The sequence below is a fragment of the Prunus persica genome, chromosome G4 (genome assembly GCF_000346465.2).
Source record: "Prunus persica cultivar Lovell chromosome G4, Prunus_persica_NCBIv2, whole genome shotgun sequence".
NCBI lineage: Eukaryota > Viridiplantae > Streptophyta > Magnoliopsida > Rosales > Rosaceae > Prunus > Prunus persica.
This window is the reverse complement of record NC_034012.1, coordinates 18,365,765-18,389,941: the sequence shown is the minus strand read 5'-3', so window position 1 is coordinate 18,389,941 and position 24,177 is coordinate 18,365,765. Positions and strand designations below refer to the sequence as shown.

General features: G+C 36.3%; 3 protein-coding genes across 3 annotated transcripts; 2 read left to right on the top strand and 1 right to left on the bottom strand.

The window, feature by feature from the left end:
• Positions 67-5,585, bottom strand: LOC18778560 (sanguinarine reductase). The gene is made up of 9 exons (XM_007211508.2): positions 5,231-5,585; positions 4,762-4,874; positions 4,384-4,437; positions 4,159-4,243; positions 3,829-3,934; positions 2,093-2,179; positions 1,847-1,944; positions 813-922; positions 67-380 (listed from the first exon to the last, which is right to left on the bottom strand). The coding sequence occupies exons 1-9, from the start codon at positions 5,517-5,519 to the stop codon at positions 315-317; spliced, it is 1,008 nt and encodes a 335-aa protein (XP_007211570.1). The 5' UTR covers positions 5,520-5,585; the 3' UTR covers positions 67-314.
• On the top strand, positions 5,704-9,934 carry LOC109948486 (protein FAR1-RELATED SEQUENCE 5-like). The gene is made up of 4 exons (XM_020561585.1): positions 5,704-5,862; positions 7,046-7,175; positions 7,316-9,466; positions 9,597-9,934. Exons 3-4 carry the CDS (start codon positions 7,341-7,343, stop codon positions 9,718-9,720), a joined length of 2,250 nt encoding a protein of 749 aa, XP_020417174.1. The 5' UTR covers positions 5,704-5,862; positions 7,046-7,175; positions 7,316-7,340; the 3' UTR covers positions 9,721-9,934.
• On the top strand, positions 13,369-20,761 carry LOC18778206 (pseudouridine-5'-phosphate glycosidase). The gene is made up of 13 exons (XM_020561202.1): positions 13,369-13,650; positions 13,781-13,877; positions 14,229-14,339; positions 15,040-15,122; positions 15,570-15,629; positions 15,761-15,821; positions 17,472-17,578; positions 17,686-17,763; positions 18,443-18,488; positions 18,596-18,716; positions 18,822-18,907; positions 19,108-19,191; positions 20,400-20,761. The coding sequence occupies exons 1-13, from the start codon at positions 13,576-13,578 to the stop codon at positions 20,420-20,422; spliced, it is 1,032 nt and encodes a 343-aa protein (XP_020416791.1). The 5' UTR covers positions 13,369-13,575; the 3' UTR covers positions 20,423-20,761.

Here is a 24,177-nt window from a genome sequence, read left to right as displayed (position 1 = left end):
GAACTGAACCGTGCCTTGAAGGCAAAGCCAAAAACAAAAACTTGCAAAGAAATGGTACCAAAGAACTCAGATAAAAGCCACAAGATATACTACTTTTCAATGTGCAACATTTGGGAAATGTGATCACTTTTACAGGTTGAAATGAGCATACATAACTGTAAAAAAAAGTGAAGGAAATTAGACAAAATTTACAGATCTAAATTGAAATATTGCATAGTGATTATGTACAATATATAGACAGACAGATCATTGCTTATATTTCTTGTTTTCAAGCAATTCATAGTATACATGCATGAATTAGAAGCAGAGTGCTGTTATTGAGCTTGGGCAGCTTTGAATAATTCCCTCCACTTTTGTTGATCGCTTCCTGGACCTTCTCCCTGCACAGTACTAGATTTTACTACTGGAAAGAACTTCTTCAAAGCATCAGAATATGGTAGGGTTAATTGGAATTAATTCATATACGGGTCTAACATAAACACTGGCCTCCATGTTTTCTCTATATCACATGCCCCTAGGTCTCCAATGAACTATGCAACGATATCAAATGTGTTCCAAATGGCAAGGAGTCAAAAGCAGTGTACTTCTCTAAACCAAGGAGAAAAGGAAAGAGAGGAAAGAATAAAGGCAAGCAAGCAAATCGTCTAACTTCCCTTCATCCCTATAAATTCAAGTTCATTCCCAAACATCAATAAAGTAAAGACTGAATTCTGAGTTAAAATGCCAAGGGGCGTTGAAAAGCAAAGCCAGACATACATTGTACGTTTACCCCTCTATATTCTGCAAGACTACAATCATATCCGGAAAATTACCTCAACTGAGTTAACTTCAAAAGTTTTTCCTTCAGTACATTCTATGTCCAATGCCTGTATGCAAGCTTCAGCAACAACAAGTCTGCTAACCTCTCCAACTAGTTTATCTCCTGGATCCCATAAATGATTAAACCCATTAAGATAAAGACATAAGATAGGAAGGAATTTAGTTAACACCACATCCCAAAATCATGTACACAGACAAGATGATCCCTGCCTAAACCAGAAGAATTTGCATGTATGACAGGAAAATCTAATATATTGGTATCTTGTGGAAAATTCATTCAACAATTATTTATTTAAATCTCCATATATTCAACTCAACTAAATTAAGCCTTCCCACAAATTTAAGGTTCAATGTGTCACTTGATGCGAAATTAGTTACTAAGCTTTTGAGCAATGTTCTCAGAACCAGGTTCACCTAGTAAGGGAGCATCGATTATATTAGGTTTCAGAGAGCCTGGGACAAACAAATCTAAACAGCAGCAACATTCATGTGAAGGTATATGAAAACTTATGAACAATGCCCATCCCAAAGTATCATGGAACCTTGTATTCCCTTTTCTTATTTTGACATTAACGACAACAATAACTGAATAAACTGTTTCGAATAGCAAGTCAGTGGCATCAAAACCCCTAAAGGTAACATTTGATGAAATAAGCAAACAAAGTAATACTACTCATAATTGCCCATCGTCCCTACTCTAATGTTTTAAAATAGCAGTTTCCAATATTCAACCCTTCCCCTCCTCCTCCCTCTCTCTTTGTGGTTCATGCTAAAACAATGTTAACAATTTTCTTTCCAGCCAAAACAGCTTTTGTACCAGTTGGCCATGTTAAGGTAGTGATCGTTAGCTAGTGATTTAGTTCCATTAGCTCAATTTACAGAGCGGCCTTCATCCGTTTGGCATTTCTTAAGATTTTGCAGTGCTAAGACTAAATTTTTGGTGTAAGACCATAGGACCTATAATTGAGCCTTAAGAACTGAACCTGCAATCTATCTATGCAATGCTCGTTGAAAATTGATAGTGTACCTTGACCTATTAGGACTGCACGTCGTTGGCCAGCTGTAGCTTTCAGCAATGTATTAAGATCATATGATGTGTAAGGTCCATCTGTCAATCTACCAGGTCTGCAAAGCAAAAAGTATAAATACAATATAAGCAACAATTTTAGGGATATAAAGCTGCTTTGCTCTAAGCGGAAGCCTGCCATAATTACTATGATAGTTTTTTGGTTTCTCAGTAATAAAAAAAGTTACATAACTAATTTACACAAACCTGATTATAGTAAATGATAGACCAGAATTACGAAGAATATCCTCCCCCATCTTCTTATATTTGAGAACACCAAAAAGGTTCATAATGCTACAAAAATAAAAAAATTTGAATAATTAATCCATGTGAGAAAGAAATAGAAGATTGAAAAACCACTTCATTGTGAACTAGTTGGATGTACAAGATGGTATAGTTCAGAATTAAGCTTACGTGACACTTTCAAACTGTTCAAAGCCATAACGATAAGAGATATAAAAACCCCTACATTAATCCTGAAGAACAGCACAGGCACAATATTGTATCTGCACTATGACTAAGAAATAATTTTTAATTGCTCTGAGCACCATTTTGTAAAAGAACAATATTGTCTTTTAAGCTCTCTCTCTCTCTCTCTCTCTCTCTCTCTCTCTCTCTCTCTCTCTCTCTCTCTCTCATGATGTAGGACAGGAATTTTGGCCTTTGATTGCTACAAATTGTAAGTAGGTAAGGTAGAAGCTACTAGCACCACACCTGTAGGTCTCTGGGCATTGCACCTAGGATGGGTTGCACCACAGTCCTAGAGAAATACATAAGCTTCGCTGAAATTTTCTGTAAATTTATTCATGGCTCAAAAGAAGGGTCCACAAGCCTTATGTGGAGGTCTATGAGACTGCCTATTAAATGTAATGCATTGCTTTGTGCCATACAATGAACCCATGCATACGCTGAACCATTATTATTATAATTATTATTATTTTGTTGGTATATTACATTGAACCATTGTTAATCACCTAACGACCATGTATTTACCCAATACATGAATTCTAGGTACCCACGTGACTGTATGAGCTACATGTGCTGCATAAGCCAGTAAAGTGCCTAGAACCAGAATCAAGCCACTGGATACTTTCCTTATCCCTACAACTAGCATGTCTCCTATAAGGAAGGGACTGTTGCAGTCCCTTCCTCCATTCCATTACAAATAAAAAGGCATGAAGAAGGGTAAAGTTAGCAACCTTATTCACCAAATTGAGGCCACACTTTGCTCTCTTCATCTTCTCCTTGTGAAGATACTTTCTTTAAGGAAATCGGCGAGGAGCTCACTTTGGAAGTCTAGACAAGATAAACCTGGTGATCCTTGTGTGTGCATCAGTTTGTGGAGACTGGTGGCATAACCAAAAACCTTTTTGGAGCCGTAATAGCATGGAGGTATTGCTTGACGCATCGGAGGAGCCATTGGTGCAAAGGCATGCTTGGAGAATGCAGGCCTAGAGGTGGATGTGCAACCCATACATTGTGCATGTGGAGCTTCTCTCAATTGATAACCAAACCTATTTCTTATGTGTAAGGTTTAACCCTAATCCTATACATGTTCTAGATAATAGATCTAATAAGGTTAATCTAAGAAAAAAAATTAAATTTTCTTATGCTAGGAATATTGATCCCAATAAATGTTATATCAGTCTTTGGTTTACCATTATGGTCTCAAAATATGCAACTATTTTTGAAATTTCTCTGCACTGAGGAAAATAATCTTTTTTGTTTCTATGCTTGAGAACTTCAACTAGTAAGTTTCGTTTACAACAGTTCCCTTGCTGGGATCTTATTACGAAATTATGAAAATTTCAGAACCAACTACACAATATTTAAGGGCCCCTAATATTACTTAAATCATTAAACATAGTTTCTTGCCAGTGCTCACTCAACCAAAAGAAAGGCACTGGTTTTATAACTCAACATCCATAAATAAGTTGTCTTACCTCCAAGGCAGTTCATTGAACTTGGTTACACCTACTGATGATACAAGAACAACTCTCTGCAGCGAAGAAGGCAGTACAGATACAAGATTTCTCACGCCCTCCCAATCTTCATTAAAAAATTTATAAGTCAAATGCGCGGAAAGCATATGTATAAATGAGCAGGCAATCTTTGGTTGTGTGCGTGTTCATGTATAGCTCATCTATTTAATCTATCCAGATGTAATCTGTTTTTCAGCCTGCCATATCCAAACAGAAAATAAATGATGCATATGCCTTAGATGCAAGTACTTGCTCACTCATAAAGCTAAAATTTCAAAATAGAACTCTAACCAACTCTTTCTGGTGTATTATCCCCTTCCCACCGCTTCGAAGGAAAAGCCGTAGTTCCTGTGCAGCAAATCACATGTGTGACTCCCTAAAAGAGAAGACATTTTAAAATTACTCATTCAGAAATCATTAACCCTTGACCCATTATCAATACAGAAAATAGGAAAAAAAGTATACATAACTAAAGTAAAAGCGCAAACCTCAAAAATAGATGGTAAAAGCGCAAACCTCAAAAATAGATGGATCTAGATCGTCTGCATTCCGAGTGTCTCCTTTGAAGACCTATCAAGTTTTTATAGAGCTATGATACCCACTCCTCAGGAAAGGAAACAAGTTTTAATAAAAGAAAATGTATTTATGCTCTAAAACTAAGCTGAAAGAAGACATTGCTGAGAATATTAATCCAGATGTCAAATGACACCTTCTCACCTCTAATAAATCCAGGGCTCAGTTCAGTCACAACTTTGCATCTTAATAAATAAAATCATAGGGCCTCAACACCTAAAGTCAATTGATTTCAGGTTCGATGCTTTAACTTAACAGAAATATAGCAAATATTTGAGTGATAGAGATCTCTTGAATAATTACTTACACAGAAATTGGTACCTGCAATTTCTCTTCATCTTGTTCACCAAACAACGTAGTTGCTTTCTCAGGGTCACGCAATAATAGGCGGGCCTTGATATTCCGGTTGAGCAACGAAGCCACTACCAGCTGACCTGAAATGAGATTAACAAAGCACCAAAATTTACAAAGTTCCCAATAAAATTCACAAAAGGGTATGTGCAAAACTAAAAACCTTGGAGGAAAACCGTATCATTTACTCAAACCTGCGTCCCAAAAAGAGGAATAATTGTTTGATTTAAGTTCACATACTTCACAAGCATTTCCACAATCACAAGACTCATTTTGCTATATAACCCACATAAAGAAACAGCAATTACACAAACCCCTCAACGGAATTCGAAAAAAATTCAGAAGCAAAAGAAATATATACATATATACATATATACATATAAAGAGCACTATAAGCAAATGAAGAGCTACAAACGAGAGAAGGAACAAGTGAAAATACCAACACCGCCGGTGCCTCCAATGACGAGAACGACCTTGGAAGAGGAGGAAGGGGCAGTTTTGGAATCACTGGTGGAATCTGAACTGGTGGTCACTTCCTCTTGGACAGCATGAAGTGCTGGCGATGATCCTCCATTAGAGCTCGAAATGGTCCTCGAATTGAAGGAGGGATTTACATGAAAACTATGAGGTGGAAGAGAAAAAAGAGGTATTTGTTGAGGGTGTTTTGGGAATGTTCTAGCTGGGGTTGGAAGATTGGGAATGGAAATGAGTGAGAGTCTGGAAGCCATGAGCAAGAGAGAGAGAGAGAGAGCGTAACAGCAGAGGAGGGAAAGAGAAGATGAAACGAGCAGTTATATGTAAAAGACTTGTGGTGGTTGTATTTCTGGCATGAAATTACCAAAATGTCCTCATGGCTTGAAATTACCAAAATTTCCCCCACAAATTACGCACCTTAGGTAGATGCGGACTGCATTATTAGCCGCATGATCAAACTAGACGGCTTGATTTCAAGTTAGAGATTGAACTTGTGAGCTCGAAACCTTTTCTTTTGTCAAAAAACAAGAGGTCTAAGATTTGGTAAGATTTGGCGGCAACCACATCGAAGGCTGAGTTTTGAAACTCCATTTACAGGTAAATGATTTCATCTATGTCAAATTTGAGATTATTAATGATGCGTTAGTTGTAGTTTGCATTAGACTTCGATTTTAGGATGTGGCGTAAAAATGTGCCCCCAAGGTGTTTGACGAATTGCCTCAATGAGTGCATTTTCGTTCATGGTGTTCATGATTGGATGCAGCAACGACTGTTTTCAGCTTAGCTAGATGCTCAGGGAATTGCCTTCCCACATGGGTACAGCTTGCCAGGCTCAAGAAATGGGCCTTTGTTTAGTATAGTGGTGATGGGGATGCAAGAGAGGGGATGGGAGGAGGGGTTTACCCATACCATGAAGGAAGTTGATGTTCCACCCCAAAACCAATTGGCAATGGGGGGAGTTGCCCAACTCCTTATAAACCCAGGCTAGGTCCCTTAACATTTCAATGTGGGACAAACACTCTCAACACAAATGGGATTAATAAATGGGAGGCAATTTGGTAATGGAGTTTGGAGTTCTCCAAAGAAATGGGTTCCTATTGGAAGAGGAAGATATGTCAAGGGGACCAAACACTTTGCCACCGAGAAGCGTCAGACAGTCTAGTTGAATAGCAAGTACGCTGCATTGTTGAGTTTGGTTCCAAACACAAAGAAGGTATACTGTATATACTAAAACTTGTGTAGAAGAAGAAGATCAATCTATTGTTGATTGTGTCCAAGCTTCTTGAGGTTCTGGAAAAACAACATGCAGTACAGTTTGTAGGGGTGCATGAGTTGTTTCTTTGGATATGGTAGTATATACCAAGTATTTGTAATAGATACTATCTTTTATGTTGGTCTTACTATATGATGCTGAATTTGAAAAGTAGACACGATAAACTTGGTGTGACAGACGCATGAAAGAGAGTATATAGAACTTATATACTTCTAGATTGGTAGGGCTTTAATTAGTTATATTAATTACTATAGTTTGAGCACTATTATACTTAGCAGCTATATATATGTGCCCAAATTTCATTAGCTATACAATAACCACTCATTATATATTGGAAATCATTTCAAATGTTTGAGCACTATTAATTCGCAGCATGATTGTCTTTACATGTATATTCATAATATACTTGGTAATTGGTATTATTTCATTCAAGTTATATTAATGGATAACATTTATGTATAAAAGTTGCTGGAACAAAATCATGATGGATTTTTCATGTTTTTTAAGAATGGTGCTGGAATACAAGGGGTAGCGGCAATGCAACTGAACTGGAAGCAGCTTTCAGAAAAGGTTCCATCCTGCACCCAAACCAGAGAATCATACTTAAAAGGAAAGAGAGGTTGATACTAGCTTGAAGGTAGAAAAGTCACGGGTCTGGACTATGTTTCATAATATGTTATTAAGTTTAATTAGTACGTATTATGATTCATTTGACTTTGCAACTCATTAAGGGGATTTGAATAGACTGATGTGGTTTTAAATTGATGTCATATTCAGGTTAATATCGAAATCTGTTGGGAGAATGGATGAGAATGTATGTGTGTGGGACTCAACTGATAGTAGCGATGCAGATGGTGATGGTGTGGATCCTGACATTTGTGTTATACCCAAACTCAATACTGAGTCCATACCAGAAGTTGGGAAAGAGTTCGATTCACTTCAAGATGTTTATAATTTCTATAATAATTATGCAGAGAAGGCAGGATTCAGCATACGCAGTCATTCAAGTAAAAAGGATAGACTCACGGGGGAGATAAAAAGGAAAGAATATGTATGTTCTAAACAAGGTACGTATTGTAGACCCGAAGCAGAAGGCAGGGTAAGGAAAAGACGCAGAGTCAAAGTACGACAAGATTGCAAGGCTAGGATTGGGGTTGTGAAGTGTCATGAGTCTAACAAGTATTCTATTTCGTTGTTTGAAGAGGTACACAACCATTCATTGACAACCCCAGATAAGGTGCATTTGTTGAGATCTCACCGTGATGTTAGAGAATCAAGAAAAGCACTCAAAATTGACCAACTTGGTGTAGTTAATACACCTACTCATCAACCAGTAAGTAATCTTGAGGTACAAGCAGGAGGAATGGAAAACATTGGGTGTATAAATAAAGATTTCTACGATTGGGAAACGAACATGCGCACGCAACTGCTGGAGCATGATGTTGAGCTGCTGAGTGAGCATTTTGGGGCTGAGAAAAGAAAGAGCGAGTCTTTTTATTTCAAGATGGAGGCAGATTCTAGTGGAAAGCTGACTAATTTGTTTTGGGCAGATTCAACATCTAGACGAGCTTATAAATTCTATGGAGATGTGATTGTGTTTGATACAACATATAACACGAATCGTTATGGATTGGTATTTGCGCCGTTAATAGGGGTGAATAATCATGGGCAGACAATTATCCTTGCATGTGCTTTCTTAAGTAAAGAAACCACCGAATCTTTTGTGTGGTTATTTGACCAATTTAAGAATGCCATGCCCGGTCCACCACCCAAAATGATCATTACGGATCACGATGCAGCCATGACAAAGGCGATTGTGCAAGCTCTCCCAACTACATATCATAGATTATGCATATGGCATATTTTGAACAAATTTTCTGAAAAGGTAAATCCCCCAACCCTCAGAGACAGATTCTCATATTTAAATGCTTGCATGTGGGATATAGACACAACAATAGAATTTGAATCAAAATGGCTTACCTTGATTACAGAAAATGGATTAAATGATCATCCTTGGTTGAGTTCAATTTATGATTTGCGTGATAAGTGGGTTCCAGCCTATGTGAAACATGTTTTCTCCGCTGGAATGTTGAGTAGTAAGCAACCTGAAAGCTCACATGCTTTCTTCAAGCCATATGTTTCACGAAAGAATTCGTTGATGGATTTCGTAGTACGATTTGAACGAGGTCTTGCTAAGCAGCGGCATGAGGAGTTATATGCCGATCATGTTGACTGTAATGAAAAACCTGCAAGCCTTTTGGAGACGTCAATGGAAACCCAGGTGGCAGCCTTGTATACAAAGGCACTGTATCAAAAGTTTCAGAAGGAAGAATTGAAGAGCCTTAAATGTTTTCTTCAGTGTACAACGTCGGATGATAGACAAAGGGTTTATAAAGTAACTGAGAGGATAAAACCCGGGGTTTCTAAAGTCAAAGAAGTTGTGTATGATGTATCCGCTGATCTAGCTTCTTGCAGTTGCAAACACTTGGAATCTTGTGGAATTCCATGCAGGCATGTATTGGCTTTTCTAAAACATGAGCAAGTCGAATATTTGCCAGATCAGTATTTATTAAAAAGGTGGATGCAAAAAGCGAAGTCTGCGTTGGTGTTTGATCGTGATGCCATTAAAATTAAAGATCACGTTGATAGGTGTGTTTTAATGAGGAGATCTACGTTGTCTAAACTGGCCATTACTCTAATTGATTCTGCATCAATGTCCGAGGAAGCTGGGAAGCTACTCTTAGAAACTTTACAGGGTGTGCAGGAAAAGATAGAGTCTATGGGGCAGGAAATTGGGCATGCACAAGGAAGTGGTAAAGCCGTGGCCAGCGATTCTCAAACAGTTACTTTAATGGATCCACTTCGAGTAAGAGTGAAAGGCAAAGAGAAGGCAATGGACCAATTGAAACGATGGTGTACCGAGTGTAGGTCGGTTCATCATGATAGACACAATTGTCCTACATTGATTAACTAGTCCGAAATGCAAATTAATATTTTTTTTAATCTTCCACATGAGTGCTTTCATAGTAAGTTCTCATTCTGTGTTGTAATGATGCAGTTCTTTACCTGGAAACAATGACGACACAACTCAGAGCATGCCGAATACACAATCTAGTCCGATCGTGTCCTTGATGGATGAATTTGACATTTATGCATCCGCCAGCTCTCATCCCGTTTTGTAGTTGGCTGATTGTGTCAATAAATTTGATGTATTGTCCATGTATGTTTTTCATCATTGAGCTGGTTTTCTTTGTTTTGGGTTGCAGGTTTGTAGTATTGTTCGTGTATGTATCCGAACTGGTTGACCATTGTTCTTGTAACCTGTGTAAGGAAATTGCATTATGGATACCAGATTTTCTTCCTCTCATGACAACATTCCACTTACAGATTCATTCATATTCTACCACCATGACAGCGACAGATCTTCACAAATCTTTCAGAAAACATCCCAAACAGATTCACAAACCACTCACAAGGCACATACTCCTAAAAGATGCTTTTGGTCCTTGTTTGCATGTGTTATTCCCTAAATATTTTAAGTCATGTTGCATAGATATGCTAAACCCTATTTCATTTTAGCAGTGAGATGTTCAATTGGAATATAAAAAAAACTTGTTGGTTTAGTTGGCATCTAAATGTTCAATGAGAAGAACAAAAAATCAAAAAAATACGCAAAAAAAAATCCTACAAACTCCTTGTGACATTTTCATCTTTGAAGCTCTAAAATCCAACTTTGACTTATATGAAAATTTTAAACAAAATTCTCAAATCAAATTTGACACTAACTTGAAGATCATTAAACTTCCTCGAACTCTTCCACTAATCATAATTTTTCAATTTTCCTATGCCAAAATTGATTTTTGGGGTTTGATAGTCAAGGATAATGTTGTAAGGAGTTTGTAGCAATTTTCAATGTATTTTTATGATCTTTTTATAATTTTTTATGAATTTTTTAAATTTAAAAAAAAAACCTAAAAGCAGAAAGCTAAATGACACTTGAACTACAAGTCCTTGCAAATTATTCTAAACACTTCCTTCTTTTGCTAATACAATAGTTTATTATTTTTTATTTTTTCAATTGCAAAACATGGGTGCTCTCCTTTAACAAGGAAGCAAATTGCTATGTCATGGGCGAGTTTGCTGCGTTGCAACTTACAAGTGTGACCCCTAAGAGCATTTCCATCAGTTGCCTCTTGCCATGGCAAGATGAGCCCTAGGGCAGCCACTATTCACGTGAATAGTGGCTGCCCTAGCTCCCTCCAGCAAAATGTGTTTCCAGCAGTTGGGGGCTTGCCATGACAAATACTATTCATTTTTTTGTTTTTTTCACAACTTTGTTTACTTAAACAATTAATTTGAATAATATTTTCGGATAATATTTTTTATGCTTTGGTTGTGGTTTGTTTATTTTTTTTATGCTTTGGTTGTGGTTTGTTTTTTTATGTATGGTATGTTTTGAATAAAAAGGATTTTTGTTGAATATTTTCTTTATTGACTAAAAGAAAAGCAATACAACTAATAATAAAATAAAATACATGAATTAAACAAAAAAAATATACAATGAAATCAAAGGCAAGTAAACTAAGACATGAAAGGCAAACAAACTATTTTAATGGTTTCCATCATTTAACCAATCCGTGTTGCTAGGTCCATCGTCATGAAAAAGTCTTCGTCTCATAACATCCCTTCGTTCTAGCTTCCAAAATTGTTTTGTTTCAGGGGACATATGGCTTGTATTCATGGCCATGGTTTCCCGATCTTTTTTTTCAATATTTTGTTCGCGTACATACTCCCTTTCTTTGCGTACATACTCCCTTTCTTTTGCATATTCTACTTGAATAGCCATATCGTGCTCTTGTTGTTTCAAGTCCATTTCAATTCTCATGGCTTGGTGCTTTGAAAGTTCCTCCAAAAATTGAGATGCATTCTTGCTAGAATTACCCCCTCTCTTCGCCTTCGCCGCCTTCCTCCCAATAGGCCTTGGCTCATTTTCAATGGGTGAGTCTAGATTCATCGGGGAATCCATAGGTGAATCCGATGCCGGCGTCTCATGAAGTGGAGTCTCGTTCAAGACTACCGTCGGACCGGTTGGAATAATTTGGAATCTCTTACAAGTCTTCACCACCTCCCAACAATGGGTATGATTGAAACTTTTTTTCCCTTGCCCTGTAGCACCAAACCATATTTGAGCTTGCATAATCTATAAAAAAAAATTAAATGGAAATGCAAGAAACTTTAAAAAATATTGGCAATGCAACATGTAAAAAAAAACTAATGCAAATTCAATAAATTTAAAAAAAAATGCAACATGTATAAAAAAAAAAAACTAGAGACATATTAACAAAATATATAAATTGCAAGAAATATTTAAATAAAAATTAATATGACATAGAAATTAATAGAAGGAAAATGACAAATAATTTACCTCACTGCTAAGGTTTTCTCCGCTTCGATGCTTGTCCATCGCTTTTGCTAAGGCATTTCTCCATTTCGCCAACTCTTTATTAAGAACTTTCCACCTACTGGATAATGTCATTTCTGTACGTGTAGAACCAATTGCCTTTTCACAAAATGTTTGATGAATTTTTTTCCACATATGAGAAAATTTCATCTCATTGCCCGTTACGGGACAATGACTAACTTGGACCCAAGCCTCACACAAGCTAACATCTTCCATCATGCTCCATGCCCCTCCATTTTCATTAGAAGAACCCATAATATGATAGAAAAAAAATACTTCAAAGTGAAAAAATATTGAATAGAAAGTGAATAAATTTTGAGGAGAAAGTGAATAATAGTAGAAGGAGAAGAAATATATGAGGATTTGGTGTTAAAAGTGAAGAGTATTGGTTGGTATTTATACACAAAAAATTCAGTAATTTTTGTGTATTTTTTAAAAAAAAATTCGATTTTTTTTCAATTTTTTATTGCAGAAAAATTGGCTGCCGTTGGATAGAAGAAAAAATTCGAATCGGAGCGACCAGAGGCTGCCACGTGTCAAGTAGCCGTTGGCGGCTACTGTAGCGGTGAATTCGAAATTTTTTTTAACGTTGGCGCGTGCAATGCACGCGCCAACGGTAAAAAAAATTTGAATCTGGAGGGCTGACGCTACGCTGGCGTCAGCAATGACGTCATCCACCTCGGGCCCGAGCTCGGGCCGAAATCGCCTTCGGGGCCTGCCCTGTCTGGTGGACCCCACGCTCGCCTGGGCTGCTTCTTCTCTGCTGGACCTCTGTTTTTTGCCCAAACCCCCCCCCCCCCCCCCAGCCCGAGTCCAGCTCCCACTGCTGGACTTGCTCTAAGAGAATTTCTACCGCACCCCCCAGCCCGAGCAAGAGGGGGCCTAGGCCCATGAAGTCGTTTCTAGCTGTACAAAATAGCCTAGGCAAGGCATGGGCTCTCCTAGCAGGTCCAAAGGTAAAAACAGCCCGAGCTGTTGCTTAAGGGCTATTACATCAGTAATGACGTGAGCGACCCAAAATTTTTTTTTTTTTTCTTAAATACCAAAAATTTCAATTTTGTTATATTTAAATATCTAGCCATATTCTTCACTTCCTACACCAAAACTCTATACAAATTCTTTTTCTCATATCTCATGTGAATAGAGACACTATTCATGTGAATGATAATAACTCTTGCCTCCCCTAGCCTTTTAACATGGCAAATGGTGAAAATGCTCTAGCACTATGATATGAATTGAAGGAAAATACTAGGAATAACAATATGAAATTTGGGCTTATGAAGCAACCCTTGACCTCTTTAAGTGGGGTTTATGGAACTCAAAGTTATCTGGTTAATAATCATCTTCTTTCTTATTCCTTTCAGTTGTACAACTTTATATATGTGTATCCTACAAAAGAGAGAGCTCTCCAGCCAGCCACTATCAACAATTCTAACTACGCAATAAGAACAACTATATCCTATAACCCACTACTTATCCCATATTAAACACCAAGCAAAGTCCTAGACATGTGATTCTAGCAAATATTAAGAAAATAAAAACAAAAACAGGAAACATACGTAAACAGGGAAAGGGTATGGCGTCGTCTTCTTCGGCTCTCTCAAGACTCTCTAATCTCCGCGGACACTTACATCCTTCGCACTCAAATAAGGTACGTAACACTCCAATCACACCTTCCCCTCTTTTTCTTTCGTTTAATCATTTGGTTTTCTTTTTCTTTTTGACATTGTCTACCAAATTTCACATTTTTAGAGTTTTTATTTTCCATTTTCTTTTTTAAGGGTGGTGTGGGGTTTATCAAGATTTCTCCAGAGGTTTCTGAAGCTTTGTCAAATGGCCATGCTGTTGTTGCTCTTGAATCCACCATTATTTCCCATGGTAATTCTCTCTCTGTCTCTGCCTCTCTCTCTCATTATGTAATTTGTTGTATTTTCAGTTGTTTTCCTTTTCCTCCAAGATTTTCCCTTTAGCGTTAATTAAATGAAACCCATTTTGGATTTGTATGCTATCATAATTCATTCGATTTTGATACATTATACATTGCGCTTTGACACAATGGTTTGAGGTACTTCGAATGACATGGTTGCGGGTTTGATTCGTGGAAAGAGGAGTATAGCTCCGTACTGATAGCTGATTATGTGTGAATAGGTTCATGGGCAGTGCTTATGTGTATGTGAGGAACTGCACGTTTTGACTTTCTTGCTGAATTTTGTTTTTCCTTATGTTCAGGGATGCCCTATCCTAAGAACTTGGAAACCGCAAGGGAAGTTGAGGCAGTTGTGAGGGAAAATGGAGCTGTTCCTGCCACGATTGCTATTTTGGATGGCATACCTTGCGTAGGTGTTTATATTTAACTTTGTTCTTCTGTTTTCTTGATGAATATTTAGGCTTGGAGGTAGCTTTCATTAAATTCTAATATATGTCTTCTTATGATTGTGCTATGATTTGTCCCACTGGTTACAAAGCGAAATTTGTCCCACCGAATTACAAACTAGTGGGATAAAATTACTTGGTGCGTTTGGATGAGGGAAATAAACTTGGGATTTTGACAAAACTCAGAATTTCTAAATCGACACGAACCAATTCCGGTGTTTGGATAAAAAAACATAGAAATTTAGAAATTCCGCGTGGAAAAAAAACATGGAATTTGGAGATCATAAATCCCAAGTTTAAATTCTATCTAAAAGTCGTCATTTCTAAAATCCCAAGAGAGATTGAGTTTTAAAAAAAGATAACTTTACAAATAAAGGTTAAATTCCGTGTTTTAAATCAGTCACCCAAACAAGAAACTTTACAAATTCTAGAACATTAATTTTCGTCATTTTAAATTCCGTCATTTATGAAATCCTTTGTACTTTTAAATTTCCTCATCCAAACGCACAGAGATTTCAGAAAATACTGTACAGTATTCTTATGGAATGGTATCATCTGCTAAGAGAATTTTTGTCACAAATTAAATTATTACTCTGGAGGGTGCTTGATGACATGATTCTTTTCTTTTTGTTTTTCCTTTTTGTTGCCTAATTATTTCTTTGTGCAGGTCTGAGTATGGAAGAACTGGAGAAGCTTGCCAATCTCGGACCCAAAGCTCAGAAGACAGCTCGAAGAGACATTGCACATGTTGTGAGTAACTGATGCATTGCACTTATTCTATCTGATAGTATTAGCCAATATGATCAATGGAACATGCTGAACTCTTAGTTTATATTCTGTGTTGTGCTGCTAGCCAGCAGAAGACGTGCCAAGAAGTTGACAAATTTAGACCCGCATTATTTGTGAAAGCACACCTCAATACTTATACCACCATAAAATGATTATTTTGTTGGCTTCAATCAGTGGCATTGAACTTACATGTTCAAAATTGTCTGCTACCTATACTTCCACTTTTATTAGTATGCTGGTTTCTGCATAAAATAACCTTCATAGCCACATAATTATGAGGTTCCCTACTCTGTTATGATGTATGCTCAAGAAATTTCGGACAAATGGAATTTCTGAATTGTCGCTATAATTTCTCCACGGTCATTTCTGATACTAAATTTACAAGATGACTTGCTGACTCTTGTTTAGGTGGCAACCGGAGGGAATGGAGCAACTACTGTTTCTGCAACCATGTTTTTTGCTTCTATGGTAACCAATCTATGATCAGCTTTCCCGAAGGACTTCTTTTCTTGTTTACTTTATACAAAGATAAAGAAAGCTATTTCTGTCATTATTTTAATGAATGTTTTTCTAATACTCGATACTGCATATTCTTGCAGGTTGGCATACCATTGTTTGTTACTGGAGGGATTGGAGGAGTACATAGACATGGAGAGCATAGTGAGTTCAATGCTACATATATATTGGTGTTATTTATTACTAACAGTCCATAAAAGAAACCGGCTTTGTTCATGTCCCCACCCATGCTTTTGGATATCAAAAGTCAAAGAGTCATGACTTCATATGGCCATATTCCTAATATCTTCATTGTTGATTTTTCTCCTAATCCAAGCCAATTCATATGGCTTCTGTGTTACTTGAGTCTATGGCTCACCGAATGGTCTATATTGGAGTACAGATAAGCAACATAGTAGACAAAGGACTCTAATGTAGGACAGATTAGGAACCCTTCTATGTCGGCTTGTATCATTGGCTTTCTTTTGGAGTAGATTAGGTTCTAGATATTATGTAGATGGCAGAATAGGTTTAGGGTTTTATATCACATTCTGGCTGGGGAATTTAATAGGCAAACAGGGGATGACTTTCTAGAAATCCAGATGTAGGGGCTTTTCTAGGAAGCAGCAGATTATGAGTTTTGAGGATGTTTAAAAGTTTACTTGAGGGTTTTGGTATTCAGGTTTAAATTGGGAACAAAAAAATGGCTGGGAAATTTAGTAGGCAGATAGGGCCTGCTTTCTGGAAATCTAGGTGCAGGGCTGTTCAGGGAAGCAGCTGATATATGGTTTTTCAGGGCTGTTTAAAATGGTTATTTGAGGTTCTGAACTTTTGGTTTAATTGGGTAAGAAAAATATCTACTGATGATGCTGCAAAGAAGTTAGAAAAGAGGGATTTTGGGACTCCTCTAGGGATGTGAACACTAACTTATGAACAGTTACAAATACACACACATACGCAGACTCCCTTAACACATTCTGCACACTCAAAATAGTGAATATCCCATTATCCAATGCTAAGTTAAGGACTAGAATCATATTTTAATATAAAACCACCTTTTCCTATTAGGACTAGAAAGTCAGGGACTAACTTAAGTCCAAGGAAATATCAACATACTCTTAATATTCAGAGAAAATCATAGAACAAAGATAACTAAGGAAAACATAAAAGTATGACCACGACTTTGTGAAATTCAAGAGCTGCCCCTGCATATAAAAATACATTTAACTCTTAAATTAAGAGATCAAAAAACTGAGTTAACCGAGACTGTTCAGAACATAATTTTTGAAACCATATAAGATCCATTGTCATCTGTTGTCACATATTGGCCCTATAGAGATGAAATAATTCTTGGACAACTTAACATGCACAAACATGTTGTAACCATTGCTTTCAAAAAAGTCATCCATTGAATTCTGTGCAAAAGAAATAGAAACCAACAGCAGTCTACAGTATCTTTCTTACCAAAATGTATGTTAAACTTTAACTTGTGGATAATTACTGCTCATATATAAAGTCCCCCAGATTTCTAGAGCTGGAGATTATCATTGCGAGTCCTTTTGCCCATTGTTGCATAAATAACTATTATTGTATAAAGACTTATTACTTCGTCTGTGGCTCTTATGCGCATGCAGCAACTCAACCATATAAGACTCGCATGTTTATCTTGCCTCATATGGTTCATATAAAGAAATTGATATTTATTTGAAACTCTTCACCTTGGGCCCGAAAAATGTTTGCAGACTCTGTTTGGATGTTAAAGGAGTGTGTTATGGTGCGATATTAATGTTACAAAATTTTATTTTCCTTTTGCAGCAATGGACATATCTTCTGATCTTACTGAGCTTGGAAGGACACCAGTAGCTGTCATCTCTGCTGGTGTAAAATCAATATTGGATGTCCCAAGGACCCTTGAATATTTGGTCTGCACTAAACTATCTCATGTATATGATTGCAAGTAATAGAGCGCAGATTGTCAACTATAAATAACTGTTTTTTTTTTTTTTTGGTTATTGAAAAAAAAAAAAAGGAAACTCAGGGAGTTTGTGTTGCTGCTTATAGGACCAATGAATTTCCAGCATTTTTCTCTGAAACAAGTGGTTGCAAGGTATTGATGGTCAACTCTCTTTCAAAATGCTACACTTCTTCATCTAACAACAATAGTTTGATCAATGTTGTTCTATCCTCAATCAAATTCATGTTTAAAAATGGCGTTTAACCACAATTTTGCCATAAGTGCTTGTGTTTTCCGTTTCCGCTATTACCATATTTGCTATGGAATAAAACCCATCCACGTGAAGTTGAGTTCACTTGATCATCTAGATGGCTAGAAAATGATCAGCGAAACCTCTTTAGAGGTTAGTAGGAAGAAAAACTGTCCCTGATTGCGCGTCTGGAGCAGACTGAATGTCAGCCTCTCTCTCATTTTGATATGTTGGCCCAACTGCTAGGCTCATGAGCCTTAGCACAATTGGCATGGGAGAGGTGGGGTGGGGATAAAGACCCTAGGTTCAACTGCTATGTTCAGTTCTCAAGTGGAGCACCATTTTGTTATTGCTGAACTGGGACAGAATCAAAGAAACACGTCTCTCTGGTCAGAGAAATGCCTAGTGTGAAATGTAGAAAACTTTATGGTGATGCTACATGGAAGGAAAGAAGACTGCTCAGCTTATATGCAAATGCAGAAAACTTTATGTTGGACCATTTATGCCTACATGTTTAACATAATTTGTTTCGAATATAAATCTGACTGATGGCTTTTGTTCAATCATGACTTGAAAATCTAGGTGCCTTGCCGTATAGATACCCCAGAAGACTGTGCTCAGCTTATAGGCAAGTTACAAAAGTGAATTCATTTATTTTTCTAGAAGAAATTATATGCAAAATTTAAAGTAATACCCCTGTTGTGAATATTCTTTTTTTTATTTTTTGTTTTATAGATGCGAACCTGAAACTTGAGCTTGGAACTGGAATTTTGATTGCTGTTCCAATTCCCAAAGAGCACGCAGCGTCTGGAAGGTTAATTGAGTCTGCAATAAAGAGAGCTCTTGAAGAAGCTAGGTAAACTGATTTTCCTCTCATCAATAATCTACAGTCACCTGTTTCTGTTAATAATATTTTTTACTCATCTTTTTAAATATACTAAAAATGAATTTGCTTTGTCAGGGATAAGAATATAATTGGAAATGCTGCAACTCCATTTTTGCTTGCGAGAGTGAATGAATTAACTGGAGGAGCTTCTCTGGCTTCGAGTATCCTTTATCTATTATTCTTTGCACAATAATATTGTTATGTTCATTTTCTGTGTCCTAACCTATGCTGGTGACTTCTCCAAGTCTAAGATGTATTGGAGGCTGTCTTGGAAAGCATTTCTTAGGCATTGCAGTATGAAGAATAATGCACTTGTTGATGTTGTTTGATTTATCAACTCAGTTTCTTAACCAACAATTAGACATTGCACTGGTGAAGAACAATGCACTTGTTGGTGCTAAAATTTCCGTAGCACTTGCACAGATTAAAGAACGTGAAAATAAAGGTGGGCAATTCTTGTTTTTTGGCCATGATAATGACAAGAAAAATCAAGTGTGTATTATAAAAAAAAAATTTCTTTAGGTATGTAAGTAATGAATTGATTCATGACGTCACATAATAATTGGAAAGGGAAGCCACCAAGTAGTACTGAGTAGCTGGAGAATGGTTAAAAGGACAACCCATCCTGTTAATGCCTGTCGCTGGAGGAATGTTATCATCTGTGGACGTTGTCCTATCATATTTTTGTAGGGAGGTGGAGTTGATGGCTGATTTTTAAAATGCTTTGCATGAGGCTGTGTTGAGGGGGGGGATGGAGAGGATGAAGTTGGATGCAGCTTTGCAATCGTAAGCAGTTGCATGTTAACATCTTTCTATGTGACTCTATTGGAGGGTCCACTTTAGTTTTCCTAGCATTGCAATTTAGAAAGCAAATGCAACACCGTAGGTGGAATCTTTTGTATGGACAGCCACCCGAGAGAAGGTTTACCTATTGCAGATATGATTGTTAGAGGGAGGGTTTGTGAGTAAATGAATATGCAAGAAGGTTGAAGAAATGGTGTTTCATTTAGTTAATTCATTGCCTAGTTATTTGGAAATTTGGTGCTATATTTTGAATTTATGGTATTTTTGGTCCAGATAAGGTAAAGACAAGATAACATGGAAGACTGTTTTAAAACAAGAATAATGATTGAATAAAACTAAAAAGAATTGAAGTGAACCTCCTTGTGCATCTTACGGTGTTATGTTTAGGAAGAAACAGTACAGCTTTCCCTTTATGAGGTGGAACATTCCAGCTTGGACATAAAAATTAGACTCTTATTCTTTGATTGGTTGAAGAAGGTTCATTCTTTATCATTTCATTCTTTTTAGATTTGTCTTTCCTATTTCCTTTCTAAGTTGCATCATGTGTACTGTTGGCATGGCATCCCCTTGGCAACTTTTCCATAAAACATTTCTTATTGACAAAGGAAAAAGTATTTGATTGCCAAAGATTGAAGTATATCATCTAATGGAATGCTACCATCACTTTGATTATCATATTGGTGTACTCTTTGATAGGATGCTTAGTTGCTGGTATTCTAAAAACAATCAAATTATGCATGATTTTACTGATACAACTAAGCTTCCTTGTAGTGTGCATGATATTACTTGATTTCACTAGTGCAAGTAAGCTGCCTATTCACTTATGAAAACTGGATTGATTTTCGACAGGTGGTGTGAAGACGACGCTATAGGCCTCAAATTGTTTCAACCCAGATCTGGTAACCAGTCACTTGGCAAGCTCAGTAATTTTTGTTTTGTTGATGGTCATTTGAGTTTATAACTTTCAGTACGTGATAATGCGGTAACGTTGAAATGGCCAGTGTGTGAGTTTCTCATCCGAATATGTACATTAGTTGCTCTCGTCAGAAAATGTACATTAGTTGCCATGATACCCATTTAAGCTATGGTACAAGTATTCTTCGCTGAATACTGCATCTTCCTTCCCAAGAAAAATAATTACACTCAAAATTGCGTTGGTTGGATGGTTTATATACATTTCTGATTTTTAATAAATTTTTTTGTTGTGAACATGCATTTCTGAAATGTCCCTTTATATTTTGTCTCGAAGAAAAAAAAAAGCATTTTTGATCCTCTCAATGTCATTGCTCGTTAATTTGTGTGCTTATTTTCTTGGCACTTTGTCACTTCCTCGAAGGCAATTTAAAGCATTTTGATGCTACTATGGGAATCGCTTTTACTTTGTGGACAAAATACTCATCAGTGTTCTCTCAAACGTCAGTGTACACTTATAGGAGATGTAACGTTTTAAAATTGAGAGCATTTTTGGACACCATCAATTAAGGGTGGTAAGCATTACCACAATGTCAATTTCTGTTTCTATTTGTTACACAAATTTTAAAAGTTAAACTCATCCAACCACCATTAGGTTAAACTCATCACAGCCAAGTAAAAATGTTGTCATTAACATTAATCACAAATTTTGACGGTTTCATTCCTAAATCGCATGTTCTTATTCTCTAATAAACTACAAATTTGGCTGATTTCATCATAAATTTCTACACCAGAGGGACTTTGAGAGGTGAATACAAAATTATCTTTCTATGTTCGGCATTATTGAGGCCATTATCATTGAAAATATGTAAATTTACGAAACTTTCATCTTCCTACCGGATAAATGACTATAGGATTTACAATTTGATAATATAAAATGCAGGATAAATGACAATAAAGCAATATATTAGGTGTTTCATAATGAAACTGTCAAACAAAGATTGTATTTATTTATTTTCTGTTTTGTAAAGAAAATTAACCCTTGATCTTAACATATGAGATAGATGATTGGCTTGTATTTATGCAAGATTTTGTATTAAAAAAACAAAGGTAGGGAACATGTTATTTGCTCTATGTCTATGACAATAATTTTTCTTTGTCGTTCTTACATGATGTGAGTTAATATATCATCTCCGAAAAATATTTGGAATCCATGTGACGTTGCATTTCAGCAGAAGTACAAAATGAAAAGCTGCACCGGCAAGAAAGTACATACTCACAGGTGCACACCGCACTGCAGCCTGCAGTTGCTAGACTTCAGACATTTATAACAGGACATTTCTTTTCATAAAGAAATACTTAAGTGCTTCTCTGAAAAGCACTTTTAGACCCGCTGACCGACCCACTTCGTTTTTCATTATCATAAAGTGCTTTTAACTTGTTTGATAAAGCTGTTTTTTTTTCAAAAGTAAGGCAGGTTTATTTATTTGTCGTTTTTTGAGGAAAGAAAAAAGCTACTTTATATTCGAACAACACTTTCTAAAAAAACTACACATGTCAAAACACTTTCTAGAAAAATATATAAAGAACACTTCATTAAGATATACAATGTACATTTGAAATAGCAAAGATACCATAATTTTGTAACTCTTGCTAAGTTCTGTTCCTGTACTTACCAAAAAAACCCAAAAAAAAAATATATATACAAAATATTTCTTATAATAATCTTACATACTTGGCTAAAAAGAACTGTACTATATACACCACGCTATAGCATATGCCATCCAAAATACACCACGCTTTTCAAGTGTTGTATATGACCCATGTCATTTTACTTTGTCTGCTTGAGTTTTAAGATGTAGACAAGAGAAAGATTATGAATTTGAATCATTGATTAAGTTGGTTGTTGTCTAAATGTTTTTTTTGATGTGTTGTCTAAATTCAAACTTTGACAAAATAGGTGTTTGTCTAGCAACATAATAGCCTATTTGGAAGTACTCTTGTAAGAAGTAGAACTTCAAAAACGTCTAATCTAATCCTTGATTAAATATTCTTTTACATAATATTATTATATTTATATCTTAAATTCAAGTTTATTTCTTTAAAATATATAAAATTTAAGATTTTTTTATATATAAAATAATGATTTTGTTTTTCAAGTTCCAGTTTTTAAAATCCAAACAATAATCTAGTCATTTTCTATTTAAGTGTTCTTTTAATAAAGTTATTGGCTTCCTTTTTTTCAACAAATAATAAATCTTGTTCGTATATACATAATTGTAAAAAAAATAATAATTAAATGAAGTTGTAAAAAAAAAATACAATACATAAGTCAAATTTGGTGTGGGTCCATCTTGGCCCGTTTTGTAGCCCGGTACGAGCACGACCCTAGCCCATATGGACTGTGATCTTGGGCTCAAGCCGGGATTGATGATGTTCATAAATGGATGGGCCCGACATGACCCGTTTATTAAATGGGCCAACTCTAAACGGGTCGGGTCGGGTCGGCCTGACATGGTTAGTTTGACACCACTACTTTGACCAGCATGCCGAGGGTTCTGTTGAGACGGTAGCAGTACCCAGTACAAAGCTATAAATGCGAGGTTTATGCTAAAATGAAAGTTATTAAAATCCATCATTTGGTAGGTTTTGGTTTATAAAGAACTTAAGAATCCAAACTGAGAGTTGGAGACATTATGAAGCAAAGGAAAAATACACCAAAATCATACATGGTTCAAATCATAAAATAACATGCAACATTACCTGCAAGAGTAGAAGCTAAATGCCAATGATGATAAAGAAGGAGAAGTTACTGATGACAATGGTAACAGATAAATTAGAGGTTATACTTATGGGTAGAAGCCCATAAAATATAAGCCTGGTGGGCTAAGACCTATAAAATATGAGCTTCTCGGCCTAGAGGGCTATGGCCCTTCAAGGACTTTGAGAGGTGAATAATAAATTACCTAGCTATGCTCGACATTATTAAGGGCATTATCATTGAAAATATATAAACTTACGAAACTTTCATCCTCTTATCAGATAAATGACAATAGGTGATCTAAATTCGCAATTTAATAATATAGCATGCCAGATAAATGACAATAGAGCATATTAATCAGTGCATAATTACATATCAATTTGTACCCTTCTAGCTTATGATTTGGTTATGTTTTTTAGTTAAACTTGTGATTTTGACCCTTTTTTATCTTTGTTTAAGTGTATTGAGCATTATGACTCATTTAATGCATTTTGGAGTCAAGTTAGCTCAAAACTGTGTCTGCTGATCAGTCAACTTCACAAATTGGACTGTATGTGCTTAGGAAGAACCGGATAATGAGCCATGCATCATTGGAAAGATGTGGAAGTGTAGTTTCTGAAGTATTTTACGGTTCATGATTCTGAGTCTTCTAGAGGAAGTTATGCAAGTTTCGGTAGCTTAAGGTGAAATTAAGCAGCATCTGCATTATTGTGCCAAAAATGGCATTTGAAGGCCTTTCTGATTTTTTCTTGAGCTGGGCTACATATGGTTCGAAAAATAAGACAAAGAGCTTCAAGAACCATATTTTTCCAGAATTTAATCTATTAAGAAACAAGCCCAAAACAAGCCTACAATCAGATTGCAATGCATTGTCATGCATGACATATGTTTGAGCTAATTGTTTTTGGTGGGGAAGTTAGGCAAAGTTGGTGAAGGGGGTGTTGTAGGTAGAAG

Excerpts from the sequence above, each read along its gene's own strand:
- LOC18778206 (XM_020561202.1), top strand. The coding sequence starts at position 13,576 with ATGGCGTCGTCTTCTTCGGCTCTCTCAAGACTCTCTAATCTCCGCGGA. Across the intron at positions 15,123-15,569 it reads GAAGAGACATTGCACATGTT|GTGGCAACCGGAGGGAATGG; the intron begins GTGAGTAACTGA and ends ACTCTTGTTTAG. Across the intron at positions 15,630-15,760 it reads CCATGTTTTTTGCTTCTATG|GTTGGCATACCATTGTTTGT; the intron begins GTAACCAATCTA and ends ATATTCTTGCAG.
- LOC109948486 (XM_020561585.1), top strand. The coding sequence starts at position 7,341 with ATGGATGAGAATGTATGTGTGTGGGACTCAACTGATAGTAGCGATGCA. Across the intron at positions 9,467-9,596 it reads CGATGGTGTACCGAGTGTAG|TTCTTTACCTGGAAACAATG; the intron begins GTCGGTTCATCA and ends GTAATGATGCAG.
- LOC18778560 (XM_007211508.2), bottom strand. The coding sequence starts at position 5,519 with ATGGCTTCCAGACTCTCACTCATTTCCATTCCCAATCTTCCAACCCCA. Across the intron at positions 923-1,846 it reads TGCAGTCCTAATAGGTCAAG|GAGATAAACTAGTTGGAGAG; the intron begins GTACACTATCAA and ends TATGGGATCCAG. Across the intron at positions 381-812 it reads TTGAAGTTAACTCAGTTGAG|GGAGAAGGTCCAGGAAGCGA; the intron begins GTAATTTTCCGG and ends AGTACTGTGCAG.